Source organism: Musca vetustissima, unplaced genomic scaffold (genome assembly GCF_032173495.1).
Source record: "Musca vetustissima isolate MV318-11 ecotype Yass unplaced genomic scaffold, APGP_CSIRO_Mvet_v1 utg31286, whole genome shotgun sequence".
NCBI classification, from domain to species: domain Eukaryota; kingdom Metazoa; phylum Arthropoda; class Insecta; order Diptera; family Muscidae; genus Musca; species Musca vetustissima.
The window spans coordinates 129,240-156,673 of record NW_026877543.1 but is presented as its reverse complement, the minus strand read 5'-3'; the positions used below and the strand labels follow the sequence as shown (position 1 = coordinate 156,673).

At 35.9% G+C, this 27,434-nt stretch overlaps 4 protein-coding genes across 4 annotated transcripts; 1 reads left to right on the top strand and 3 right to left on the bottom strand.

The window, feature by feature from the left end:
• Positions 1-1,349: 1,349 nt before the first annotated feature.
• On the bottom strand, positions 1,350-6,453 carry LOC133322153 (partitioning defective 6 homolog gamma). The gene is made up of 3 exons (XM_061531199.1): positions 6,368-6,453; positions 2,240-2,854; positions 1,350-1,670 (listed from the first exon to the last, which is right to left on the bottom strand). The coding sequence occupies exons 1-3, from the start codon at positions 6,431-6,433 to the stop codon at positions 1,350-1,352; spliced, it is 1,002 nt and encodes a 333-aa protein (XP_061387183.1). The 5' UTR covers positions 6,434-6,453.
• Positions 6,454-9,623: 3,170 nt separating this feature from the next.
• On the top strand, positions 9,624-10,356 carry LOC133322149 (U1 small nuclear ribonucleoprotein A). Its single transcript, XM_061531195.1, has 2 exons — positions 9,624-9,976; positions 10,052-10,356. Exons 1-2 carry the CDS (start codon positions 9,624-9,626, stop codon positions 10,347-10,349), a joined length of 651 nt encoding a protein of 216 aa, XP_061387179.1. The 3' UTR covers positions 10,350-10,356.
• A 241-nt stretch (positions 10,357-10,597) lies between these two features.
• On the bottom strand, positions 10,598-10,978 carry LOC133322152 (thioredoxin-2-like). The gene has a single exon (XM_061531198.1). It carries the CDS (start codon positions 10,976-10,978, stop codon positions 10,598-10,600), a length of 381 nt encoding a protein of 126 aa, XP_061387182.1.
• A 2,523-nt stretch (positions 10,979-13,501) lies between these two features.
• LOC133322150 (squamous cell carcinoma antigen recognized by T-cells 3) lies at positions 13,502-18,503 on the bottom strand. Its single transcript, XM_061531196.1, has 10 exons — positions 18,447-18,503; positions 17,986-18,374; positions 17,733-17,908; positions 15,341-16,327; positions 15,190-15,274; positions 14,595-15,129; positions 14,424-14,535; positions 14,016-14,136; positions 13,841-13,943; positions 13,502-13,774 (listed from the first exon to the last, which is right to left on the bottom strand). Exons 1-10 carry the CDS (start codon positions 18,498-18,500, stop codon positions 13,502-13,504), a joined length of 2,835 nt encoding a protein of 944 aa, XP_061387180.1. The 5' UTR covers positions 18,501-18,503.
• Positions 18,504-27,434: the final 8,931 nt, after the last annotated feature.

Sequence of the window (27,434 nt, the reverse complement as noted above, 5' to 3'; positions counted from 1 at the left end):
GACGGATTATTGTCTTAACATTCCTATACATACATTAAATTAAAAAAAAACTAAGAACATTTTTGAAAATTACAAATTATTTTACTTCAAAGATACAATTGTGATAAGGTGCTAGAACAAAGTGCACTCACATTCAGCATTATTATTGGATGGATTTTATTTCAAAACAGAGGATATTGTGGTTATTGTTGTTGTTGATCTATTAACAATGTTAAGTATTCAAAGAGAAAATAAAAACATATGTCGTAGCTTTATAAACTATAAAAAATATATACGTTTAAAATAATCTTTATATATTAATAATAAAATAAAATACAATAATAGTTTAAAAGTATATTATGTGTATAATAATAAATGTATAATAAAATACAACAAATACCGATTGTGTGTGACAATTGATCTCTTATGTGTGTGTGAATGACATACAATTAAAAAATATTAAATTAAAAAAAAGAAAACTAAAAACAATTTAATAGGAATGCGGAAGTGTGGGGGCGGTGGACATACAAGGGGGTGGTGGTGGTTTATACAGGTGTTTGGAATGAAGGCGTACGAGCGACCTAGCGGGCTGTTGTTTGGTATTATTTGTCATTTGTTGGTTAAATGTTTATGTGGCGGTTGATCGATCGGTCGTTTGTTCGCTCAATGAATGGGTGTTGACCGGAAGTTGTGAATTTGTTTTTTTTTTCTTTTCGTGAAATTGCAAACGCTTTTAAGAAAGCTCTACAAATTTCACATACATACAGAGAAAAGATATTATAAGATATGTTTTATTAACATTTTGTTTATTTAAAGTGCTATTAACACGATTGTCAAGTATTTTATAGAGATAGATAATATATTTTATAGGAAGGAAGTAGGAGGAGGATCGAAATAGAATGGAATGATTTTGTAATAATTTCTTTTGATTTTCATCAATGTCTTTTGTTTTGTCTTGTCGTTTTTTGTTTGTTAAGTAACGGCCGTAATAAAATTTTGGTTTTTTTGCATCAGTTCAATGGCCAAAGCAAAAAGCAACGGACGGAAAATTTCAACAGTAGTAAGTAGTAGATAGTCTTAATAGTATCAACATAGCATAATCAATATTTTCCTTTTTTGTTATGTTTTTTCCTTGCCTGCCAAATCATATAACAGTAGCGGCAGCAATAATAAAATTTATAATAAAAATAAATCATTGTAAACAGAAGTTACGTCAAACAGTTTGGTGAAGTGATTGGTTTTAGCAAAAAATTAAATAAAAATAAAACGTAATTGGTTCCCATACAATACATGAAGAATTGAATTGTTCTGTTTCTTGTTGTTGTTTATAGTTAACATTACACACTTATGTAGACCCACATCTTCTTCTCTCAGAGGTGTAAAACACCATCTCGGGACTCGACAATTGGTGCACCACCGGCCACTGCACCACCAGTGGCCAATTGATGTGGATGTGTTGCTGCTGCTGTTGGTTGATCATCTAACGTAATACCTGTCATATCGACAATCTCATCTTGATCGTCCTGATCCAATTCATCCGATGTATTTGTATGATTGGTATGATGTGAACCGCTCGATAATTGACTAGTTCGCGAGAAGGAACCGCGACGTGGAGATGTTAAGGTCCTTTGATTTGCCGGCTTAAAGGTGATGATTAGATTTGAGCTATTGGCCACCATCATGTCGGTTACCTAAAACAGAAAAAAAAAATTAATTGGTGTTAATTTGTTTCCCATACAAACAATTTTTAAATAGACAAAACAGTGTCTCGCTTAACAGCAATGTCAAATGCTAATTAACATTCAATGAATATTAAAATAAATACAAAAAAAATTCAGCTTTAAAAGATTTGAAGTATTTCACACATTGATGATTCAATACAAGGGGTCCAGTAGTTTTACGTACTCTTATCAAAAAAGTATCAACAAATCTCGTTATGACAAACTAAGTCAAGTTTACAGCGGTTTTCAGCCACAATTGTAGAATTCTCTAATTTGCTATAGACCAACATACGAGGGCAGTTCGAAACAAAATTTAACATGTGTTCATAACAGAGATGGAAGTTTCCAAAACCCTTAACTTTTTTATGTTTATACCGCGCTTTTTGTGCTAGGCTAAGAACTTTCCAAACTGCTCACGTACTTTCTTAATTTTATGTTGTCTAATGTGAATTAATAAATAATTTCAAAATTTGGAATCCAAAGCATATCAATTAAGTACTAAATAATAAAATATATTATCATTTTGTTTTTTTACTCACCTGATCTAATGTCTTTCCCGCAACTTCAATACCATTCACTTCAATAACTTCATCGTTAACAGCCAGCAGGCCTGTACTTTCCGCCAAACCACCCGGCACTAAACGTGATATAAATATACCCGGCTGTTTTTCCAGACCATTTGCTGTTACACGCACCGATGTTCCATCACGTATATAGAAACCCAATGGCTTGTCACTGCCATGCTTAAGCAATCGCACTCTTCGATGTGTTTCCGGCACTATATCGACATCGATAATTTGCGATACTTGTCGGAAATCGTGTGGCATTGAAATGGGTGGTGCTCTCGGTCTACCCGGTGTTTGTCCCAATATATGACTGATACTGAACGGTGCTCTACGGCCATTATTACTATATTCTAAATCCTCTTCGCGTTGTACAATAATTCGTAAAATGGGTTGGGCGGTTTTCAAGGCACGTGCAAAATTATCATCGTTATTGATTGGCAGTAATCCCTGATCGCGTGGATCAACATATTGTATGACAAATTTGATATTTTTCAAGCCATGTAATTGACACAGTAGGCCGTTGAAACTATCGAATGTTGGCGGTTCATCGCTGCGTTTTATACCAAATCGTCGGAATTCGGCATCAAACTGAAAGTGGAGAAAAAAATAAAGATTTTATATTATGACTATTTGAGGAAGTATATAATGTATAAAATATATAATGTATAAAATATAGTGGTTATAAACTATATAAATTGTTTTATACCGAAGATCCACAGAGTCGTATATTGAAAATGTTCAGACGGTCTTTGTTTTACATACAGAATATATCGGGAAGTACAAACTGTTGATGATCTAATCGTCGGAGATTAACATAATATTGTTTTCCAAAAGGCGTCTAACTTTTTATATCCTCCACCTTGTGTTGGACAATCAAAATGCCTAAAATCGAACTTCATAGCAGCGGCGTTGCACGATACCAAGCTCAAAGGAAAAAGTACATATAGCGTTATGATGGTTACAACGTTATGAGGAAGGATCGTACCAGAAGTGGATGTGGGGGTCCAGCATTCCTTATGCACTCTGTTCAATACAGACCTATCTCCGTACATGAAATGAATGCAGTTAAATGTGTCAAGTGGTGCTTAAAGTTTATATGCCACCGATTAATAGCTGTGAACCGGGTTTATGGCCTAATATTATCTTCTAATTGGAGGGCAATAATCTTCTGGACCTAGGGAATTACAATGTTCAATATGGTTTATGGCATTTCGCCCTAGGTAATGACCAAAAGGGGAACAGCGCTGGCAGAGCAAATTGATAGCTTGGCGTTTTGGACGGTTACCGCTCAAAAAAAGGGAAGTGTCACCAGGTTTGATAATTTATGTTAACTAGCAGCACGTCATTTCACATTTCATCATTTCTGAACGTCGCACTTTCCTTATTGATAGGAAAGCTAACTGCCAGGGTTTCAGAGAGTTCACCAACCATCATTTCCGAGAATATTCAATTCCTTCTGCTGCAGCCGCTAAATTTATTCCTTCTGGTCGAATACGAGATAAGGCCGAATTTCCAGCAGAGGCAGTTTGACTAGCATATGAGTTCCCAGGTCATTGAACTCATGTTGAAAGTCAAAAAATTATTAGCGGAGTAAATTGTTAGGTCATATGAAGTATTACAACGGGTGAGGAAACTTTGGGCAGCAATTAAGTCGCACTCGAACACTGGATGTACCTCCACAAGTGGTATCATTCGTAGAGGAATCTCTATGTTAATGCTAAAACTGCTGAAAATAAGTGTATGGTTAATGGCTGGAGGGTCCCCTTTCTGAAGTCATTCAAAGGTACTAGCAAAGGCGAAATTCGATCCGGCCAAGTTTAAAAAATTGATTAAATCAATTGAATGTGTGAACACCTATCGTACCAAAGTGACGTAGGGGATGATAATATGTGCCGCGAGTTCACCTATAAGAACTATAAAAATGGGTTGGCGCAGGCACATCCTCCTGCAGAGATGAAGATGACAAATACAGATAGCGTGCTGAGGATCTGGAAGGAGCATTTTGAAAACTTCTGGTATCAATCAACCATATATGACGGTATAAAGTGTATACCACCTAGCCAAGATGAGATCAGAGTAGCAATAAATCGGCTGAAGAACAATAAAGCAGCAGGTGCCGATGGACTACCAGTCAAACTATTCAAGACCAGGTGCTGTTCAGCAGCATGCACATGTAGATTTGTACAATTTGGCTAGAGGAATTCATGCCCAATGATTGAAACCTCAGCATCCTGTGTCCCGTGCACAAAAAAGGAGAGAAGACGATATGTACCAACTATAGAGGAATGAGGAAGTCTCCTTCCCATCGCATATAAAGTGTTATCCGGCGTGTTGCGTGAACGACGACGAACGATTGGGCTACGAGAATAGAGGAAAAGTGCGCTACGCGAGCAGATATTTAATTAAATTTTTCAAAATAAATTCAACTCCTTTAAACATCCCAAAAATTTATGTCGCTTTTATCAGTATCCAAAAGGACTATTTAATCCGTATCCGAAGACAAATCTTAGACGTTTCGTATTGGTAATCTTAAAGATATTTAATAAAAAGTGTATTATTTTTTGAACCTCAAGGGTGCCTATGGTAAACATTTCATAATTCTTCTGAGGGAAGTAAAGTGTATTAAAGCTACCGTCTTTATAGCCGATATGACTAAAAAATAAAATATTTTTTTTTATGTTCCGTTCTTTCAGAATTGTGATATTCCAAGGAACCCTTTGATAGACCATTCCTTCTAAAATCTAAAACAAAATTAAATAAAAACTGGTCTTAATTATCTAAAAATAATACACATGATAGATATATAAGTATTTACAGAACTTTAATGGGATGTACGTGACCAGTCTAGTAGTAACTTAATACAGTAGAAAGGGTGGTGGTGGTGATATTTCACAATTGTTGACCCATATATTTGCCTATGTACGGATCCGGATCAAATAGATAAGTAGCCTTCTCTGAGAATATAATGATTTCAATTCACATTTCTCCTTCTCCAAATCCACTACAACGCCCTTAATTTGTTTACTTTGCTTTTGTAAGAATTTTTTTCCTGCACCTTAATTTTATAGCTTAATGATATGCGCGTACTTGTTATTTTGCAATTTACTTAAGTTTTCATTCAAAACTTTTTTATCTACAAGTACACATTGTTGTTAATCAATTGCATTTCGAATTAGTTAATCGGCAGCAGCAGCAAGCACCAGCATACCTATTCAATGAATAAACAGTCAAACATACAATCGCACAATGAGAATATTTATAAAAGTAGCAGCCAGCCAGCCAATATTTTGCATTCAACAAGTACAAAAAAGTCATTGACTGACTGACACAAAACTATAAATCGAAGGCATTGAAACTAAATTAAGAATACAAAAACATTCATGCTCCCGCCGCCGGCGTCGCCGCACATCCCTCACAGCATACAAATTGTTACATCCCAGCTGCAAGCAGAGCAGAACCGAAACGGAGGAGTTTGTTCTAATTAATATGTTCACCACAATGTGAAATATGTTCGTACGAAGAGAGAATGAACAGAAGCAGTGGCAACGGCAGCAGCAGCAACAGGTAGTTGTGATTGTTTTTCGCATTGTGCGTTCCCGATACACAACAACAACGAGTACGAACAAAAATATCTTTTTTGTTTGACTCTCGGAGTAATAATTGTTGAATGCGGTCTAGTAAACATACATATTTTGTATATACATTGTTGTTGTAAATCATGGAAACGGGCGTATTAAAACAAAAAGCAACAACAACAACACATAAAAAATAACAGGAGAGTATATGCAAACTATGAATCACTGACATCCGTCCACCATTCCAGAAATTGTTATTAGCAAACAATCCTCCATATACTGACTGACCGAATGAACAACAACAACAGAAAACCATTATGGCCAAAAGCCCATCCATATAACCATTGCCACAGCTAGCCATTAAACTTGAAACAAAAAAGGCTTACATTCGATTCAATTCGACACGACACGACACGGCTATGTATGTTGTGCGTTGCACACACCGTTTTTCCTTGGCTCTTGTTTTCATTTCTTAATTTCTTTTCTTTCGTCATAACATTTTGTGTTGCGTTTCATGTGATATTACCTTTGATTTCACTTCAATTATATTTGTTGTTACATTTGGTAATGTGTGAAACTTATTTTTCGACATTTTCTGTTCACAGAAATTCACTGGAGGAGGAGGTTTGGTTTTCTTCACTTCACTTCGATTCGATATTTTCTTTTTCTTGTCTTGTTTTTCTGTCGTTTGAGCTTTTCTTTTTTCAGACCATTTACAGTTTTCCCGTTTAATGGTTGCTGACGATTGAGGCACTTGTAGGTGGTTTCTTAATTGTTGGAATTTATGGATTTTCGTTTTTGTTCTACTTGATTTAAATTAAAAAAATAATAATAAAAAAGGAAAAATGTTTTACTGTAGAAAATATGAACACACACACACATTTAGGGATAACTAAATCGATTTTCGACTATTCGATTAATCGAGTTATTACAAAGTCGAAGTCGGCTTTTGATCTTTGGGGAGAAGAAGCAGCAGCCATAAATTCACTGTGAAATGATAACATAGCATGTTATGAATCGATAGCTGTGTCTTTGGGTTATGCCATATTAAATGAAAATGGAAGGAAATCAGTGTTTTCTCTAAATTTCTGGAATATTTTGATATTACTGCATTTATATAGGATATGTTTTACGGAAATTATCCATTCAATCATTAAATGGACAATAAATACGATAAAAGCGGGATAAAAACGCTTTTGCATACAATAGAAAATCAGAATGTAGGTCTGTTGCGTTGCATTTGGGTTGGATAGATGCAATGCAAAAAACAGAAGCAAGAGACACTTGGCAACATAATGCTCTGTCCAAATCAAGCAGTGTGCCACGATCTGCGCCATTTGATGCAACGTTTAGACAAGAAATATGTGTTTAGTAACGTAGAACCGGTAACTATATAAATTAATAGTCAAAGGGCCCTTAAGGCTATCATGTCGCGGAGTATATAATCGGAGCCTTAATATAAATATGATAAAAGAACAGTTCTTCCAAGATCTCCAGCTCTTCTTATAGAAGACCTCCAGCTTTTCCATAAGCAGGCCTCCAGATATTCTATAAGAAAATCTCCAACACTTCTTTAATGAGAACTCAACCTTTTCTAGGACATAATGGACATGAACATATATTTTTCTAGCAGATAGTTTACCGTCAAAGAACTTTAAACAAAGACCCTGATATCTATGTTGAGAAAATAGAAAATTGGGGGTATTGCCCATAGAAAAAATAATAAAGCTCTGTTCCGAGAGATCACCTTGTTTTAAGAACACAAAATCTCCTGGGAAATATGCTTTTAACCTTATGGACATGAACCTTCATTCAACATTTTTCCCACAAGATATTTTACCCTCCTGTATACGGAAGCATCGGCAATCTTAACTGTTATACCCTCAATGATAGGAAGGAAGTTATATTAATTTTGTCATTCCGTTTGTATCTCATCGAAATATTAATTTCCCACCCTATAAGGTATATATATTCTTGATCGGGGTAAAATTCTAAGACGATCTAGCCATGTCTGTTCGCCCGTCTGTTGTAATCACGACAAAATATCGAGAGCATAGAGTCGCCTTTTGTCTGCAGGCAAGTCAAGTTCGAAGATGGGTTATATCGGACCATGTTTAGGAATAGCCCCTCTATAAGGGTACCGCCCAATTTTCGATATTTTGGGATTCTTGAGCGCGCTTTTCAGCTGAAATTTGGTACATTGGCTTCTTTTTGGGTACCAAATGACTCCCCTAAATGTTATAAATATCGGTTCACTTTTTCTGGTAGTCCCCATATAACAGTACCCTTCAATTTAAGGTATTTTAAGGGTTTAAGCGGGTTTTTAAACCGAATTCGTTGAAATTTGGTACAATGGGTTCTTATTGGGCACCAAATTTCTCCACTAAGTATTATAAATATAGGTCAATTTTTTCACGTAGCCCTCGTATAGGAGCACCCTCAATTTTCCGTATTTTGGAGTTCTTGAGCGCGTTTTTCAACCGAATAACCTGTAATTTCGTATTTTGTAGTCGCATGCGGTAACAAATCTTCCTTCCCAAAATTATTAATATTTGCCTCCTTTTTGGGATAGTTCATCATATATTAAAATATTCAGCCGATTAGTTCCTACCATAGTATAGGAGATAGTCTTTATTCGAAATAGTCAGTTTACCGTACAAATTATGGAATTGTAAGACGATTTAGCCATCGGTTGTACTATTCCGCTTTCTAAGGAAATCGTGATAAAAAAAACTCGAACCTGACGATGGTGAAATATATCGGGCAGCATTTTGGCATCTCCTCTATATAATTATACCTCCTGAAGGAAAGAATTGAGACACAAAACAAAAATATTGGGTTCGAAATTTACATATGTCGGTCATTAATTTGTATTTGGTGTAGATAATGATTTACATAAACCGGTTTGTAGAATTATCGGTATATGTTCACTTTTTGGTATCTACTAATTTTTACTATTTTTTCGACATCATAAAGGAAAAATTGTTAACGTATGTTCAGTTTCCGTACTGCAAGAATCTATTACTTTTTACTACGATAACAGTGTAATGGTAGTCCACAGTCCAACTGTAGATTCACAACGAAAGCTGCAACAAACAGTTGATGGAAATTCAAAAAAGAACGATAGTGCACAGTACTTTAATGATAGAAACACTTGAAATAGAGTAATCAAAGATTTTAAATGTTTCGACTTAATCCGACTTACGACCTACCGGTTGAGAGATGTCCAAGTAGTGACGAAAACTGCAAACCGTAGCCGAAGAATTTCTGGAACCAAAACTGCTTCCAGGTCACACAAAGTTGATTCTCCAAGACCTATATGCGCTTTCGGGCTAATAAATAGAAAAAAGGGACAAAAAGAGGGAGTCGGAAAAACGTCACAAATTAGTGATTGATCCAAAAACGGTTAAAAACTTAAACTAGTATCACAGGTTGGGATGGGATAGGGATCAGGATCACAGATTAATTTTTGCCTCTTTGATGAAGCGAATTAATTTCTTGAATAGGTCTTCCTCAGTGGTGATTGAATTATGAAACATGTTTTAATTCTGAATAACAAATTACAATCTGGCAATATCTTCATATGGCATCACTTGATATCGATAACACATTCTAAATGTCATCGGCCGGCATATGCGATAAATGAAAATGAAACCTTGAACGCTGTAAGAATTGAAATGTCAAAAGCGTGAAGTAGTAAAGCAAACGATTTGAGGGGCAAAAATTGTGTCGAGAAAATAAATAAATATTTATAGAAAATAGTATAGTTAAACGCTATCAAAATGGATGTACGGCCCAACCAAACGATATACATCAATAATCTCAATGAGAAAATTAAAAAGGAAGAGCTGAAGAAGTCTCTCTACGCCATTTTCTCACAGTTTGGGCAGATTCTGGATATTGTGGCGTTGAAAACATTGAAAATGCGTGGCCAGGCATTTGTTATTTTCAAGGAGATTTCAAGCGCCTCAAATGCGCTGAGGACAATGCAAGGCTTTCCTTTTTACGACAAGCCAATGCGTATTGCTTATGCGAAAACAGATTCGGATGTGGTGGCCAAGATGAAGGGCACCTACAAGGAGAGACCAAAGAAAGTTAAACCACCCAAGCCAGCGGCGCCGGCTGAGGACAAAAAGTGAGTTGCTTTGGGGGGAAGTTGTGAATTACTTAATCCGCTAATGTTTTGTTTTTCGTTTCTTTTTTTTTGCAGAGACAAAAAGAAGAAAACCACCAATGCTGAGAATTCCAATCCCAATGCCCAAAGTGAACAGCCTCCTAATCAAATTCTCTTCCTTACAAATCTTCCAGAGGAGACCAATGAAATGATGTTGTCTATGTTGTTCAATCAATTCCCCGGTTTCAAAGAAGTTCGTTTGGTACCAAATCGTCATGACATTGCCTTCGTGGAATTTGCCACCGAACTACAAAGTAATGCTGCCAAGGAAGCGTTGCAAGGCTTTAAGATTACACCGTCACATGCTATGAAGATTACATTTGCTAAGAAATAGTTTAAGGTGGAACATCTAAGAGTCTATATGTGTAATTGCTTTTGGATTTTTAAGGATTCAACAATACGACACAATGTATTGGCGGGGTCCCATAGAATCGTATTTATAATTTAGGTAAACGAGTTTTTTTCTTTTGTAAGACATTTTACAAAATTACTACGTATATGAAGAGAAAATATACAAAACAGAAAATGAATTTCAAATATTTGAAAAAAGATGATTTTTGATTTTTCTATCCGGTTACAAAATTAGTTCTCATCTTGATTTAGTGATATTGCCTGATTATTTGTATTAATGCGAGTATCGTTGGGCAGATATTTTTCTACTGCCTTTGTTAGATTCTCCGAATCTCCACCCACAATTGTATCCATAATCTCGTGATTTTTCATAAACACAAATGTTGGCATACTGCTCACGTTATAGTCCATTGCAATTTCTTCACAATCGTCTACATTTATTTTTAGTACCACAACATCTTTGGAGTAAAGCGTTGAAAGTTCTTCCAATTGTGGTGCTATTAGTTTGCAAGGACCACACCAGGTGGCATAGAAATCGAGCACCACCAATTTGTTAGTGGCTGCTGATAGATGTTTATCCAGATCCTCTTTGCTCTGAATGTTGTAAATCATGTTTGGCTTATTTGTTACGATTATTGTTTCTTTTTGAAGTTAAAGTCAAATAATAAAATTAATTTGTTCTTCGTTCCGAAATGCGAAATTTTTCCATATTCAAAAGTGGCTGTATTTAAATTTGTCAAGACTTTTGGAAGACCAAAAATATGTGTCGGCGAGTTAGTCATGTCCGTCTGTCTTTTGTAATAACGTAGATATCGTCATATTTAATATAAAGCTTCATACTTGGGTACTACCCCTCGGATGTTTAGGATTTCCATATGGTACCGTTTTCTGGTATTTTTAAGGATCTGGCTAGATGTTCCAAGAGAAGGGGCTATAACATGGAAGTCCAAATTCCTGGAGGTTGGAAAAAAGAACAAATTTTTGTACGACATTTTCAATACAGGCCTCGTTTTCATATTTTATATATTTTCATGGTCCTAGATGAATTTGCCAACTGAAGGGGGGGCTGTAATTCCAGGTTCTTCGAAGGCGAAAAAATTCTTCGCAAACAATTATCACTATAGGTCAATGTTTAGCAGGTTTAGGTATATTCAAGGTCCTAGAAAAATTTTTCCATTGAAGTGTAATTTGTCCCTCAAAATTAGAATTATGTTCAGACCTAACCCCATGTAATGGTTTGCATTTTGGCATTCCGGGTTCTTGGAGTTAAAAAAAAAAATTAATACGCATCAATGTTTGGACATATACCTTATATAATGGCCCCGATCTATTTCAGATATGTTTATGGTCTTAAGTCTAATTTCCAACCGAAGTTTTTTTGTAGAAAATTGTCAATATCGGATCTATGTTTTGATATTGCCTCCATATGGTCCTCCCAGGTCCTAAGTTTAATTTTTTAAACGAAGTGGATGTATTTTGGCTTTCGGATTTCTTTAAGGGGCGAAGTACTCCTTCGGAGTACTTTTACCGGTACTCCTTCGGAGTACTTTTACCGGAGTACCTTTATTTGAGGTTATGCGTTGACATAACCTCAAATAAAGGTCCCGCTCTAGTTATTTAAGGTGTTTTTATGGTATTTGGTGTAATCGAAGTCGATGTAGTTGGAATTTCAGGTTTGTGAATTGTTCTGCGGGGAAGTATTTGCTCTTCCATGAGATGATGGTTCCTTGCCAGACTTGTCCTTTTTCTTATTCCGACCAAAGGTGGGGCTACTCAAAAACTTAGCAACAACCGCTTCATCTTTGTCAATTGGTGTAGAATCGGGGCTTTGAGACACAGCCCTCAACACGTCGATCACCCTTATGGATGACAGTTTGTGTTAGGGTGTGCTCAACAGCCTTTTTCATTGCCTTTTGACTAGGGTTAGGCTTCGGAACAGAAGTCAGCTTCACACATTTGTCAGAGGAGTTTGACAGTGGAGTTCGCCGACTCTGCTACTTTGCTTGGTTCCGAGGTCTCCTTGGAGATTTTTGGCCGAGGCGTCTGTTTCGGGACGGAGATCCTGTCCATCTGGAGCCCACGGCAAGTTCTTTCGAACTTCCTTACGAATTTCATCTTGCTCTTGATGATATGAACCTCCCTCTCCGAAAGCAAATACACATCTCGCCCTACGAATTTGCGGAGATATGATACGGCACGTTTAAAGTGTTTCGCATTGGATGCTTCTCGGGTTCCAACCTTTGAATCTTTGTTCGTTGCTGAGGTCCCTATAGATTCTCCATCGTCGGACATCGCTTCAGTCGCGGTATACCTTTGAAGCTTATTGTCGACATAGGACCGGTTGGAGTCAGTCTTGAATTCGGCCGGTCAACAGGGTCTACACATCTTTCATTGATGCAACAGCAATCCTCTTGCGTAGACTTGGCCAAGGCATCCACAACTAGAGCAGTCGGAACACAATCGCTTGATCTCGACGACACGTGGCTTGTGGTCTCACCAAAGATTGCCGCCGATACTGGGTTATTAACCCCCTGTTCCGTAACTTTATTTCTCCTATTTTTTTACCATCTTTGTTAATTATTTTAAGGGCAATACCCCGATCCATTTTGGTCCACGGGAGATCCGAAGATCCCCAAGGTTTCTACGAAGTGCAGAAAAAAGATCCGGCCTAGTTTGACCTATGTCAGATCCACCATCAGATTGGAAACTCCCCTAGGCATCTACCTAAGATGAAATTATAAATAAATATCCATCCAAGTGGACCAAAAAAATTGTCGTCTAAGTTGAAAATTGATATGATCATCCCGAGAGGAAATTATCCACCCAAGTGGATAAATTAAAATTACCCACCGAAATACAATATTATCCTAAAGGTACGATAAATAAAAATAATCACAGCTTACTCTGAATTTTAAATACCTAGATCCAATCCTTAAAAAAGAGTATTACAAATTCAAATTTGTTTCATCAAAAAATATATGTATAGGATTTTTATTATTATCATTTTTGTTGTTGTTCTTTTTGTTGTAAATATAATGTATTTACATTAAATTAAATATATATATTTTTTAAAACACATATTATGTATTAAGGAGGACGACGTAAGTAGATATAGAAACACTCACACACACAATTTTATTTTGTTAAAAATTTACGAAAATCTGCATTACTTTTGGGTGCATCTTGCGGCGCGGGGATAGAAGATTCTAACGTTATTGCGGCTGTCGCCGCTGGTGTTGCTACCTTATTTGTTAAATTCTTTCGCACCGACATTGGTATGAGGGACATTCGTGGTTTCTGTTCGAATACTTTATTACGTTTACTGACCAACCCGAGCATTTTCATGGGGTTTGAGGTTGTAGCGCCGGCTGTGGGTTTTGGTGGTGGGGCGGAGATTGCCACGGATATCTGGAGAGAGGGAAATAATTGATTAGTTATTTATTCGATTGGGGTTTGATTTTTAATTGTGTTTACCTTGTGTCCTCTTATTTCCGTACCATCCAATGCCATAACAGCTTTACCGGCTGAGGCTTCTTGCTCGAATTCCACATAGGCAATTTGTTTAAATTTACCAGATCTGTTTGGGAGAGAAGAAGTAATGATGGGAATTAGATTGTATTAATATTAAAAAGTTTAGTTTGTAACTTACTTATGGTATACCAGTCTCACATCTTTCAATCCCCCATAGGGTTTAAATAAATCCTCCACTTCCTTTTGGTTGGCATCATTGGGTAAACTTTTTACAAATAATTTTTGGGGTTCCATTTCGGCTAAAAAAGAAAGAAAAAAAAATAAACAAAACAATGTTATCCAGTTTAAAGCTTTTTATCTATAAAATGACTTATTCTAAGGAAATAACAATAGATGATCTTCTTCTGAAGACCTTCGGAAGGTCTTACAATTAACGGAAACCCTTTAGAGGTCTTCGGGACACATTCTATCTACATTATTAAGGCTTATAAAGTTCAGTTAACACAATAACTTAATTCGCCGGATCACCAACAACGTTGTGTCGATTCTGATTGGTTTCTATTGCTTTTTCATTGTACTATTTTACCTGAATATTTGAATTTCTGACGCTGCTCTTTATCTCTCAAAACACTGGATATAAATACCGGTCTTCCACGGACATCTTTGCGATCTAAGGATAAAGCCTTTTCCACCTCAGCCTGCAAAATAATCGCAAATAAATAACAGAACCCTAAATTCCAATGAATATCAATCTCACCTCACTAGGCAGCACAGCATAACCAAAACCACGACTTCTTCCATTACCCGAACGTATCAATTCAATATCGACAATATTCAGCTCTGGTAATTCTTCTCGAATTTCATCTTCTGTTAGGTTGTAGTCTAAATTCGAAAGAAATATACGTAGATGATCTTTAGATAAATCAATTTCTTGATTTTCATGTTCTTTAAATGTGGCTTCTTTTTTGGCATCGCCAACTTTAGATTGTGATGTTGTTGGGGCAGGTTGTTCATCGCCAAATTTGGTTTGTTTGGATGGTGGAGCTGATGTACTTTCGGTTTGGTTATTCGATTTTCTTTTTGTCGCTGTCTTTGTGGAGGATTTTTGTGATTTTTGCTGTGCAAATGTTGTTGACGCCTGTACACTATATTGTTGTTTAAATGTATTGCACTCTTTTAAACAATTATTGAGAGTTTTTACATTGCCATTACAACGTTCAAAGCGTTCCCAGGCAGATGTTATTACCAAAGGATTATCCAAACCGGGGGTATTTAAAGCTTTACTAAATAATCTGTAAAGAAAGTTACATAAAATTATAATCAATACACAAGAAAATGATAATCTAACGTACCTCCTTGTGGCCTCCAAATCTCTACGCATTTCCAATAAGGCAAACTCAATCCATAGACCAGATTTCAAAGCATTATCGGCACTCTCTATGGAATGAAAACGAATAAATTAGAATCATTTTAAAATGCAATAGAAATAGCTATATAACTTACCCATCACCGTAGTCCACAATTCTTTACCCTTTTTGGGATCCTGCAGCGGCCCATATTCTAGTCGCCCCCAAAATTGTAATATCTCACAATTACAATCAGCCAAAACACCCCATTGTTGGCCCAATATAGTCCATGCCAAATTGAAATTCTTCCTTATTATATCACATTCATCTGGATCGGTCCAATCGGTATGTCTTCTTAAATATGTTAAATATTCCAACCACACTGTCACCGCTGGTTCTGGTGTCTGAAAACCTGCCACAGCTGCACTTTCCAATACCTCCTGTACCTCAGTCTTTGATCTATCCATTTTTTCCAATATTTGTATCCTTTTTATGTACAACTCCGGTGACCAGGTACAATTCCTCAAAGCCCTCTGACAAATATCATCTGGCGTCTGTTCGAACAGTGGTAATTTTTGTAAATCTTTTGGCCTACCAAATTCATCACGATAATCTATAAAGTCAATATATTTAAGCCAACAATCCGCGTTCAGGCAACATTCAGCCACCATACGTTCATATATAGTTTGCAGGACATTTTCATCTAAATATTTATCAGATTCTTTGATATAATCAAAATATACCTCAGCACGTTCTCGATATAAATTGGCACCCAACGTTTGTAATTTTTCTTCGTATGGTAGGATTTTCTTTAAATGTTCTTTGGCTTTAAAATATTTAGCATCTATTGCTTCCCAATCTATGTCCTGTCGATCGGCAAATAGTTCTTTATTCTTTTCATAGTAGACTTTAAATTCTATATAACTTTCTTCCATTTGATTTAGAGGATAGCGTAATTCTTTTAAGAAGCTTTGAATGTATTCATCGCGATATGTATCCTCGGGGAATTGTTGACGATATAATTTAAAAAAATCTTGTCCTTTATGACAATTTAGACCATATGTTCCGAGAATTTCTTCCCATATTGCCGTTGAGTCCGTACAACGTTTAGCAAATGTGGCATATTCCAACGCAAGATCACATGCTGAAAAATAAGAAATAAAAATTATTAGATTTTGATTTTCCATTTGTAATTGTTGCAGATAATTCTAGGACCCTATAATGATTATACAGGTTTTTCCATGAAAGGTGGTATCGAGGAATCTACAAGAACGGCGAGAGTTCTTGGGCATAACAGTTCCGTTAAGGTTCATATAAAAAAAGATCTCAAGCAGGTGATAAAAAAAATGTGTCTATTTGCTGCCATTTTCATCGCGGTGTCTTAGCAAAATTGTTGCGTATGGGGCTCTGAAAACCCAAAAGGTATTGTTGAAAAGCTTCTCCGTCTTCAAGGTATGACTGCTTGGTTGTTGTAGCAGCCTGTACCGCTGTATATTTCTTCTTATTCTCCTTAATCTGGTTCTGCTGCGATCTGTATTGGTTGAGTCCAAAGAGAAGATGGGGTTAGGTGAGTGGGTTTGGCTGGCCAGTTGAATAGGTGTAGCGTGTCATCTCCATCAATTTGTGCCAAATATGAATTGAGGCGGCTACACCATCCCGATCTTAATTGTGCCAAAGCTACTCTGTTTTGTCGAGGTAGCAGCTGTTCTTCTGCAGCTATCATAGGCGAGTGATCTCTGAGGATTGTATTCAAACGATATTCTCGAATTGCTTCCTCAACTGCATCCGTGTGAATACGATTCAATCCTGCTTTAAAGGCCTGTTAATCTAGAGGCTCGCTTTTGTACCTTTGGACCTCTCTCTCAGATCATGATCTCAGATCCTCGGCAGGAAAAAGTCTGTAATGTTCACGATATATTGGTTCAGCCTCTCTCAAATGTCATCAATTTTAGGTCCTGACGCCATAATCGTACAATCATCTGCAAATGTCATGATCTTTATGCCGTCCGGTGGGCGTGGAATTCCAGAGAGGTAGAGGTTAAACAGTTCCGGAGATATCACCCCTTCTTGGAGAACTCTCTGTTTAACTTTACAGGCCTTCGACTTCCTTTCAGTTACCACTTTGATAGGTTATTGTAATCACAAAATCTTCCGATAAAAACTGATATTTTGTGCACAACTGCCCGTTTTATGAAGTCAGGTCAAGTTCAAAAATGTTCACCTGTTTGCCATTATCAACATTTTTCGGCATTTGAATTTCTTAGCTACAAGTTAGCCACTTTAATTGTCTGTTTTAAAACGTTGGCCGAGTAAGACTCGGTTCGTTTCGGATAGTAGACCCCTCTGTCGTGGATACACAATTGGTCTGTTCCCGTACTGCAAGAATCTACTAGATTTTACTATTTTCTTCGATATCATAAAGGAAAATTCGTTGTCGTAGTAAAAAGCAGTAGATTCTTCCAGTACGGGAACATATTAAATATCTTCTGATAAAAAACTTATAATTTATGCAGTCTTAGTATCTAAATTATGGTATTCATTTTACTTACAGTAATAATCTCTTAATGCCCGTTGAAAAAGCTTCTTGACTTGCTGGACTTCACTTTCCGATTGGGCCAATGTAAGTTCTACACTAATATAACGCTGCCATAGTTCCGGTGTCAGAGGATAAACATTTGAAAAAGTTGTGTAGGCTTTTCGTATATTATCCAAATCGCCAGTTGTGCTATGCAATATTAAAACAAAGAAATCAATTATTAATGAATACCTTCACATAATCTGTTTAGGTTTTTTAATACTTACTGCGACAACTCACACAACCGCACATATTTATCATAGGCATATTGATTGACCGCCAATTCTTCCAAGATGGCTTGGAATTCTTTTAAAGCTTTGAGTTCTTCATCATCGTTGTCGTCATCATCCTCATCACTAGCAGAAGATGCTCCGGCATCATCATCAGCACCCCCACCACCATTTGTATCACCATCTACCAAATCAACACTTTCGATCTCCTTATCCAATGACATATCTTCATCATCCCCATTATCCAATTGATCAATGGGCAGCGGGCCATTTAACAAAGAGTTGTCCTCCATTAGTTCCACAACAGAGGGCGGTCGCAGTACTGAAAGAGATACATTTGTTTTGGGTCCATCATTTTCATCATCCGATTTTAGGAGAGCCTCTTCCTGTCAACATAAACAAAGAGGGGGAAATTTACTTAACATCACTCAATCCATCGTCTGGCATAACACACTTACCTCGGCCTCATCTATTTCTTCATCAAACATTTTCGCATTACTGGAATCCTCCATTTTTTGTTTTCTTTTCTTATGTGCAACAGCTACCAGATATACTTACCTTTCCGCGATATGTAATTGTAATTGACCAGATTGTTAGGCCGTGTGTTGTTTTGTACAAATGTTTATAAGATTCCCAAAAAGTCTTCTTCTTCACACGCCTGCTTAGACACACGTTTTAAATCAAAGTCTCCCGTTTTTTACTGTGTCGATAATGAAACCATTATTATCGACAATTCTATCATCGACGAGCTGTACTGATAACTAATTTCCGAACGTTAATAAAATCATTCGTTTGTTCCACGCCTATTCGACTGATGGTGCTTGAAAAAAATCTTCTTTAAAAATCCACGCCTATTCGACTGATGGTGCTTGAAAAAAATCTTCTTTAAAAATCCACGCCTATTCGACTGATGGTGCTTGAAAAAAATCTTCTTTAAAAATCCACGCCTATTCGACTGATGGTGCTTGAAAAAAATCTTCTTTAAAAATCCACGCCTATTCGACTGATGGTGCTTGAAAAAAATCTTCTTTAAAAATCCACGCCTATTCGACTGATGGTGCTTGAAAAAAATCTTCTTTAAAAATCCACGCCTATTCGACTGATGGTGCTTGAAAAAACTATTCTTTAAAAATCCACGCCTATTCGACTGATGGTGCTTGAAAAAAGCATTCTTTAAAAATCCACGCCTATTCGACTGATGGTGCTTGAAAAAACTATTCTTTAAAAATCCACGCCTATTCGACTGATGGTGCTTGAAAAAAATATTCTTTAAAAATCCACGCCTATTCGACTGATGGTGCTTGAAAAAAATATTCTTTAAAAATCCACGCCTATTCGACTGATGGTGCTTGAAAAAAATATTCTTTAAAAATCCACGCCTATTCGACTGATGGTGCTTGAAAAAAATATTCTTTAAAAATCCACGCCTATTCGACTGATGGTGCTTGAAAAAAATATTCTTTAAAAATCCACGCCTATTCGACTGATGGTGCTTGAAAAAAATATTCTTTAAAAATCCACGCCTATTCGACTGATGGTGCTTGAAAAAAATATTCTTTAAAAATCCACGCCTATTCGACTGATGGTGCTTGAAAAAAATATTCTTTAAAAATCCACGCCTATTCGACTGATGGTGCTTGAAAAAAATATTCTTTAAAAATCCACGCCTATTCGACTGATGGTGCTTGAAAAAAATATTCTTTAAAAATCCACGCCTATTCGACTGATGGTGCTTGAAAAAAATATTCTTTAAAAATCCACGCCTATTCGACTGATGGTGCTTGAAAAAAGTATTCTTTTAAAAATCCACGCCTATTCGACTGATGGTGCTTGAAAAAAATATTCTTTAAAAATCCACGCCTATTCGACTGATGGTGCTTGAAAAAAATATTCTTTAAAAATCCACGCCTATTCGACTGATGGTGCTTGAAAAAAATATTCTTTAAAAATCCACGCCTATTCGACTGATGGTGCTTGAAAAAATTTGCTTTAAAAATCCACACCTATTGCTATATCTGTGCTTGAAAAAAATTCGAGTAACCATAAATTAAGGTCAGACTTCCACGACCTTCGTTGCATGCAGTCCCAGCTGCTAATCACATCAAAGGAAAGAAAAATCTGTTACTTGTCAATTACAACAATTACCGCATACAATGAATGTACCCAGTGAAACATTAGAATTCCCACTGTGGGTGACACCCACTTGTCAAATGCAGAAGTGTGACCGCATGCATGCTGTCGGAACTTGTGTCAATGGCAGAAGAAAGTGCGCTCTCTTTGCGAAACAATACTTAAATTAAGTTGTATTGTTGCTCTGTGTGACACATACAACGAACGTTAGAAAATAGCTGTTATTTTCATGGCATCATACACACAGTCACTGTCACTGACTGACTGTCACTTATCACCCATTGGCAAAATCAAGATAACAAGTGAAGTCGTGCATTACAGTGTGGTATAAAAATTCGGCCACTCCGGTTTCATGTGCTTGGCAAACAACATCAAAAAACATTACTGCAGAATCATGGCGAAAACAACATAGAGATACACTTCTTTTAAATCTCATTGCCCCGTACCACCACCAATGACATTTACATTGTCGTTGCCATCCATTCACATTTATCTTAAAGATGACACGTGCCAACACGTGACATCGAATGCTGCTGCACGTGATGCTGCTGGCATTGCCATAGCTGGTCCCACACAGATAAGCCATACGAAATGGTCTCAATCACTCGCTATCAGCACTCTTCCGGATTAGGCACAACACAGCAAAAAACTGAAAGGAATGAATCCGAATGCCCGACCAACGTCCTCGGTCGTGGCTCCTTTTCATTAGCTTCGGAGGAACGCAGCACGTGAAATCTTAGTTCGAATTTCCGTTACAATTGCGGGCGTAGACTTCCGACGACCAACTCTTTTGTGAATCCATTTATTGGGTGTTGTTTTACATAATCATATTATATAACATTCTTATTACAATTATTATTAGTTGTAGAGTTGTTGTTGGATTGGGTTGATGGTTGGTTGACAATGACGTTGATGGTTATGGGTGGGTGAATTCTGGAATGGTAGGGTGCAGAACGAAGGTGGCAAATGAAGTGTGAAAGTTTCTTTTGTTTCGAAATCGTTATCGCATTGATTTAATCACATTTTCAGATTAGGTTTTTTTTGCGAATTGATACCATCCGAGAAGTAGTAAATTCGGATTAAGATAAGTTTGTAAATATAAAACTCGAAACGTGAGAAAAATTTGAAAGCCTGTTGGAAATTTTTCTTATGGCTCTATAAAACATCCTTAACAAAAATATTTATCCTTGAAAAATATCCTTTAAAAATCCACGCTTTTTGGTGTGTTAATCCTTGTAAAATATCCTTTAAAAATCCACACTTTTTGGTGTGTGAATCCTTGAAAAATCCACGCCTTTTGGTGTGTGGGTGATTGACAAAGTGTTCTTTAAAAATTCCACGCATTTTGGTGTGTGAATCCTTGAAAAAAAAATTGTTTTAAATATCCCCGCCTTTTGGTGTGTGGGTGCTTGACAAAATGTTCTTTAAAAATTCCACGCCTTTTGGTGTGTGGATCCTTGAAAACAAAATTGTTTTAAAAATCCCCGCCTTTAGGTATGTATAGCCTTGAAAAAATATATTGGTATGTGGATCCTTGAAAAAATATTCTTTAAAAATTCCACGCCTTTTGGTGTGTGGGTGCTTGAAAAAATATTCTTTAAAAATCCACGCCTTTTGGCGTGTGGGTGCTTGGAAAAATATTCTTTAAAAATCCACGCCTTTTGGTGTGTGGGTGCTTGAAAAAATATTCTTTAAAAATCCACGCCTTTTGGTGTGTGGGTGCTTGAAAAAATATTCTTTAAAAATCCACGCCTTTTGGTATGTGGATCCTTGAAAAAATATTCTTTAAAAATTCCACGCCTTTTGGTGTGTGGGTGCTTGAAAAAATATTCTTTAAAAATCCACGCCTTTTGGTGTGTGGGTGCTTGGAAAAATATTCTTTAAAAATCCACATCTTTTGGTGTGTGGATCCTTGAAAAAATATTCTTTAAAAAATCCACGCCTTCTGGTGTGTGGATCCTTGAAAAAATATTCTTTAAAAAATCCACGCCTTTTGGTGTGTGGGTCCTTGAAAAAATATTCTTTAAAAAATCCACGCCTTTTGGTGTGTGGGTCCTTGAAAAAATATTCTTTAAAAAATCCACGCCTTTTGGTGTGTGGGTCCTTGAAAAAATATTCTTTAAAAAATCCACGCCTTTTGGTGTGTGGGTCCTTGAAAAAATATTCTTTAAAAATCCACGCCTTTTGGTGTGTGGGTGCTTGAAAAAATATTCTTTAAAAAATCCACGCCTTTTGGTGTGTGGATCCTTGAAAAAATATTCTTTAAAAATCCACGCCTTTTGGTGTGTGGGTCCTTGAAAAAATATTCTTTAAAAAATCCACGCCTTTTGGTGTGTGGGTCCTTGAAAAAATATTCTTTAAAAAATCCACGCCTTTTGGTGTGTGGGTCCTTGAAAAAATATTCTTTAAAAAATCCACGCCTTTTGGTGTGTGGGTCCTTGAAAAAATATTCTTTAAAAAATCCACGCCTTTTGGTGTGTGGGTCCTTGAAAAAATATTCTTTAAAAAATCCACGCCTTTTGGTGTGTGGGTCCTTGAAAAAATATTCTTTAAAACATCCACGCCTTTTGGTGTGTGGGTGCTTGAAAAAATATTCTTTAAAAAATCCACGCCTTTTGGTGTGTGGGTGCTTGAAAAAATATTCTTTAAAAATCCACGCCTTTTGGTGTGTGGGTGCTTGAAAAAATATTCTTTAAAAATCCACGCCTTTTGGTGTGTGGGTGCTTGAAAAAATATTCTTTAAAAAATCCACGCCTTTTGGTGTGTGGGTGCTTGAAAAAATATTCTTTAAAAATCCACGCCTTTTGGTGTGTGGGTCCTTGAAAAAATATTCTTTAAAAAATCCACGCCTTTTGGTGTGTGGGTCCTTGAAAAAATATTCTTTAAAAAATCCACGCTTATTGATATGAAGGTCCTTAAAAAATATTCTTTAAAAATCCACGTCTATTGATCTAATGGTGCTTGAAAAAATATTCTTCAATATTCTTTAAAAAAAAACAATATTCTTTAAAAATCCACGCATATTGGTGTAATGGTGCTTGAAAAATATTCTTTAAAAATCCACGCCTATTGGTCTAATGGTGCTTGAAAAATATTCTTTTAAAATCCTCGCCTATTCCTATGTGTAACTCTCGAAAATCCTTTAAAAAATATTTCAAATTTCTACCTTGCTCTTGACTTAATGTTTAAGAATTTTATATGTATCCTTTGCTTCTATTCACATATGTGAATGTGTGTGTGTAAGCTTGATAACGTACAAGTGCTTATCACAAACTGGTACTTTGGGAATTTTTCAATGTCACCAGTAAATACACAAAGCACCACTAACATAAACATACATACATTCATATACCCGTCACCCCAACTCCCCCCGATTCACAAAAAAGTGTCATTCACTTGGTAAATGGTAATGAGGACGAGGGCATGATGAGTGTGGAAATGATAAATTGCACATTTGGGCGTATTTTAGGTCCAATTCAAATTCAAAACAAAAAAAGGGGTTGTTGGCTGGCTGCCTGGCTGACAATCTCATCTGTTGTTGCCATTGTTGGCGAAATGCCATGATTCAGTCATAAAGAATAATCTAAACGATGTTGTCGGTTGTCATACCTTTTGTTCAATGGTTGGTTCGGTGACTAGGTTCTATTTTTCTGTCCTTCCTCTTTTGATGAGTGTTCAAAGTTCAAACTTTACATAAGAGCAAAAGGATTCATTGTAAAAATGTTTGACATTACCGTATGCAAGAATGTGGACTGGTAAGGGTAGGGTTGTAGGGAGGGGAGGATATGCTTGATATTTATGGAACTGCCAAAGGTATGCCACGATTGATGAAAAACACTCGTAAACTCGTCACGCATGCCACTTATTTAAAATAGTTTTGTAGCCCAAAAATCAAATTATGCAGAGGGGAGGGATGAATTTGAAAGTGTTGTTGGTCTACTGGTTTTACTTTTTGCTGTTACAATTCTCTTTTATTGTTCTACATAAATGATGATCGTTGTAAACATCATATTGTGATTTTTAACCGTTTATAGATTTGATGTGGAATATTTTCCACAAAGATTTATGGTATTTTGGCTGGAATATTTATTTGAGTTTTTGTGTATGTCATATCTGATGAGGAGGGTTATAAAAGGGTTAATATACAGTTGTATATCTCGTTATCCATTTAAGTAGTAAATGATGAATATCCTTATGGATAAAAAGTCATTAAAAAAAAGCGACATATAGTCCTTGCCAAACAAATCTATAAAAAAGGTCTTTAAAAAATCCCCGCTTATGAAGGTCTTGAAAAAATCTTAAAAAATCCCAATTATTAAATGAAATCTTTAAAAAATTCACGCTTATTGTTACGAAGGCCCTTAAAAAATCTTTAAAAAATTCACGCTTATTGTTACGAAGGTCCTTAAAATTTTTTTTAAAAAATCCACGCTTATTGTTATAAAGATCCTTTGAAAAAATACTTTAAAAAAATCCACGCGTATTATTCTGAAGGTCCTTGCAAAACATATACTTTAAAAAATCTACGCTCTTGTTATGGAGGTCCTTGTAAACATTTCTTTAAAAAATCTACGCCCATTTTTATGAAGGTCCTTGAAAAATTTCTTTAACAAATCTGCGCCCATTGTTATGAAGGTTCTTGAAAAAATTTCTTTAAAAAATCTACGCCCATTGTTATGAAGGTCCTTGAAAACATTTCTTTAAAAAATCTACGTCCATTGTTATGAAGGTCCTTGAAGACATTTCTTTAAAAAATCCACGCCCATTGTTATGAAGGTCCTTGAAAACATGTCTTTAAAAAATCTACGCCTTATTGATGAAGGTCCTTGAAAACATTCTTTAAAAAATCCACGCTTTATTGATGAAGGTCCTTGCAAAAAATGTTCTTTAAAAATCCACGCTTATTTTGATGAAGGTCCTTCCAAAAATATTCTTTAAAAATCCACGCTCATTGTTATGAAGGCCCTTGAAAAATATATTCTTTTAAAATTCACGCTTGTTTTGATGAAGGTCCTTGCAAAAACTAATCTTTAAAAATCGACGCTTATTTTGATGAAGGTCCTTGCAAAAACTAATCTTTAAAAATCCACGCTTATTTTGATGAAGATCCTTGCAAAAAAATAATCTTTAAAAATCCACGCTTATTTTGATGAGGATCCTCGCAAAAAATATTCTTTAAAAATCCACGCTTATTTCGATGAAGGTCCTTGCAAAACATATTCATTAAAAATCCACGCTTATTTTGATGAAGGTCCTTGAAAAATTTTTTTTTTAAAAATCCAAAATTTTGATTAAGGTCCTTCAAAAAATATTCTTTAAATAACTTCAAAATAAATGTTTTTGTGTGTTGGTCATTGAAAAATATTCTTTAAAAAATCCACGATTATTGGCGTAGGATTCCTTAGTCCTGTTAACCCTTAAATTATATCCGATTATCTATTTCATAATATTTAAATTCTTATTACAATCTATATTTGTTATTTGTAATCTAAGATATCAAATTTAAATTCTGTCATATCAGAGAGGTGGATAACAAAAGCATCCTCGTTTTAGGGTAGTTAAATACCTCTAGCCGTTACTTCGTTACCGCTCCTCAAATAACCTCTAACAATACCTTGCGACAAAAAAACGTCAAACAACAAAACTAACATCGTTTTGATTTTCTTTCGAAGGGCATGCGACTCCTGCTGCTGCTCATCCCATACCCAACCTCTGGTCTGTTTTGATAAAAATGGTGTCATATGTTTTTATCACTTTTGTAACATGTTACGATTGCTATTGTTCCGAATCGTTTTTTTTTCTTGTTTTGTTTCTATTGATGTGATTCCAGTCAAACGATGAATTTTGTGGTTAATTTTGTTGTGAATCGGTTTAACAAGATTTACCCCGAAATTTGGGTTGATTTGCTGTGCATCGGAAACCAGAGTAGGACAATAAAAACGGTGTCATCTAACAAATTGAGGATTTTGGGTTGAGGGTTAGTTGTCGGTTTTGATTGTAACACGAGTGTCTGGCACCAACCAACCGAACAACAAAAATAAAAACAAAAGAAGAATCGTCGAAACAAGTTTTTAAAGTGTCGTGCCAGTTTGACGGTCGTTTGGTGGTAGTTATTGCCGCTTCTACGGCTGCTGCTGGTTATGATTATGGTGATGGCTGAGGCAATGAATGAGCTTCATAAAAATTTCACAAGCAATTAATGGTTACTGCCAAAATAGTGATTTGTATGCAATTATCATTATGTAACATAAGGCCAATGTTCGTACCTTACAAATAGACACAGACACACACACACATGTATACATGCATATTTACACAGATGTTTCAATCAATTCATTTGAATATGAGAGGTTATTGAACGGAAATATATTTTCTTTTTCAAAAACCTCGGTCGTCCCGAACTGGGGCATAACTAGCACTTCCACACTTCATTGCCAATCAAGCATAAGGCATATTTTTCGTGAACCCTTGGAACAATATAAATGGAATTTTTAAGATAATTTTTTTTGAATAATATTTTTCCAACCACCATCAGTCGAATAGGCGTGGATTTTTTAAAGAAGATTTTTTCAAGCACCATAAGTCGATTAGGCGTGGATTTTTTAAAGAAGATTTTTCAAGACCTTCATAATAATAACCGTGGATTTTTTAAAGAAGATTTTTTCAAGGACCTTCATAACAATAAGCGTGGATTTTTTTAAGAATATTTTTTCAAGGACCTTCATAACCAGAAGCGTGGATTTTTTAAAGAATATTTTTTTAAGGACCTTCATAACTATAACCGTGGATTTTTTAAAGAATATTTTTTCAAGGACCTTCATAACAATAAGCGTGGATATTTTAAAGAATATTTTTTCAAGGGCCCTCATAACAATACGGGTGGATTTTTTAAAAAATATTTTTTCAAGGACTTTCATAACAATAAGCGTGGATTTTTTAAAGAAAAATTTTGCAAGGACCTTCATAACAATAAGCGTGGATTTTTTAAAGAAAATTTTTCAAGGACCTTCATACCAATAAGCGTGGATTTTTTAAAAAAGATTTTTTCAAGGACCTTCATAACAATAAGCGTGGATTTTTTAAAGAAGATTTTTTCAAGGACCTTCATAACAATAAGCGTGGATTTGTTAAAGAATATTTTTTCAAGGACCTCCATAGCAATAAGCGTGGATTTTTAAAGAATATTTTTTCAAGGACCTCCATAGCAATAAGCGTGGATTTTTAAAGAATATTTTTTCAAGGACCTCCATATCAATAAGCGTGGATTTTTAAAGAATATTTTTTCAAGGACCTCCATATCAATAAGCGTGGATTTT

What these genes read in the sequence shown, in the direction of transcription:
- LOC133322153 (XM_061531199.1), bottom strand. Translation starts at nt 6,433, where the DNA reads ATGTCGAAAAATAAGTTTCACACATTACCAAATGTAACAACAAATATA. An exon ending in TAATTGAAGTGAAATCAAAG is followed by an intron (nt 2,855 to 6,367) that starts GTAATATCACAT and finishes CTCCACTTTCAG; the next exon opens with TTTGATGCCGAATTCCGACG. An exon ending in CGGGAAAGACATTAGATCAG is followed by an intron (nt 1,671 to 2,239) that starts GTGAGTAAAAAA and finishes TTTCTGTTTTAG; the next exon opens with GTAACCGACATGATGGTGGC.
- LOC133322149 (XM_061531195.1), top strand. Translation starts at nt 9,624, where the DNA reads ATGGATGTACGGCCCAACCAAACGATATACATCAATAATCTCAATGAG. An exon ending in GCGCCGGCTGAGGACAAAAA is followed by an intron (nt 9,977 to 10,051) that starts GTGAGTTGCTTT and finishes TTTTTTTTGCAG; the next exon opens with AGACAAAAAGAAGAAAACCA.
- LOC133322152 (XM_061531198.1), bottom strand. Translation starts at nt 10,978, where the DNA reads ATGATTTACAACATTCAGAGCAAAGAGGATCTGGATAAACATCTATCA.
- LOC133322150 (XM_061531196.1), bottom strand. Translation starts at nt 18,500, where the DNA reads ATGGAGGATTCCAGTAATGCGAAAATGTTTGATGAAGAAATAGATGAG. An exon ending in AAGAAATAGATGAGGCCGAG is followed by an intron (nt 18,375 to 18,446) that starts GTAAGTGTGTTA and finishes TTATGTTGACAG; the next exon opens with GAAGAGGCTCTCCTAAAATC. An exon ending in GATTTGGAGGCCACAAGGAG is followed by an intron (nt 15,130 to 15,189) that starts GTACGTTAGATT and finishes CTTTCTTTACAG; the next exon opens with ATTATTTAGTAAAGCTTTAA.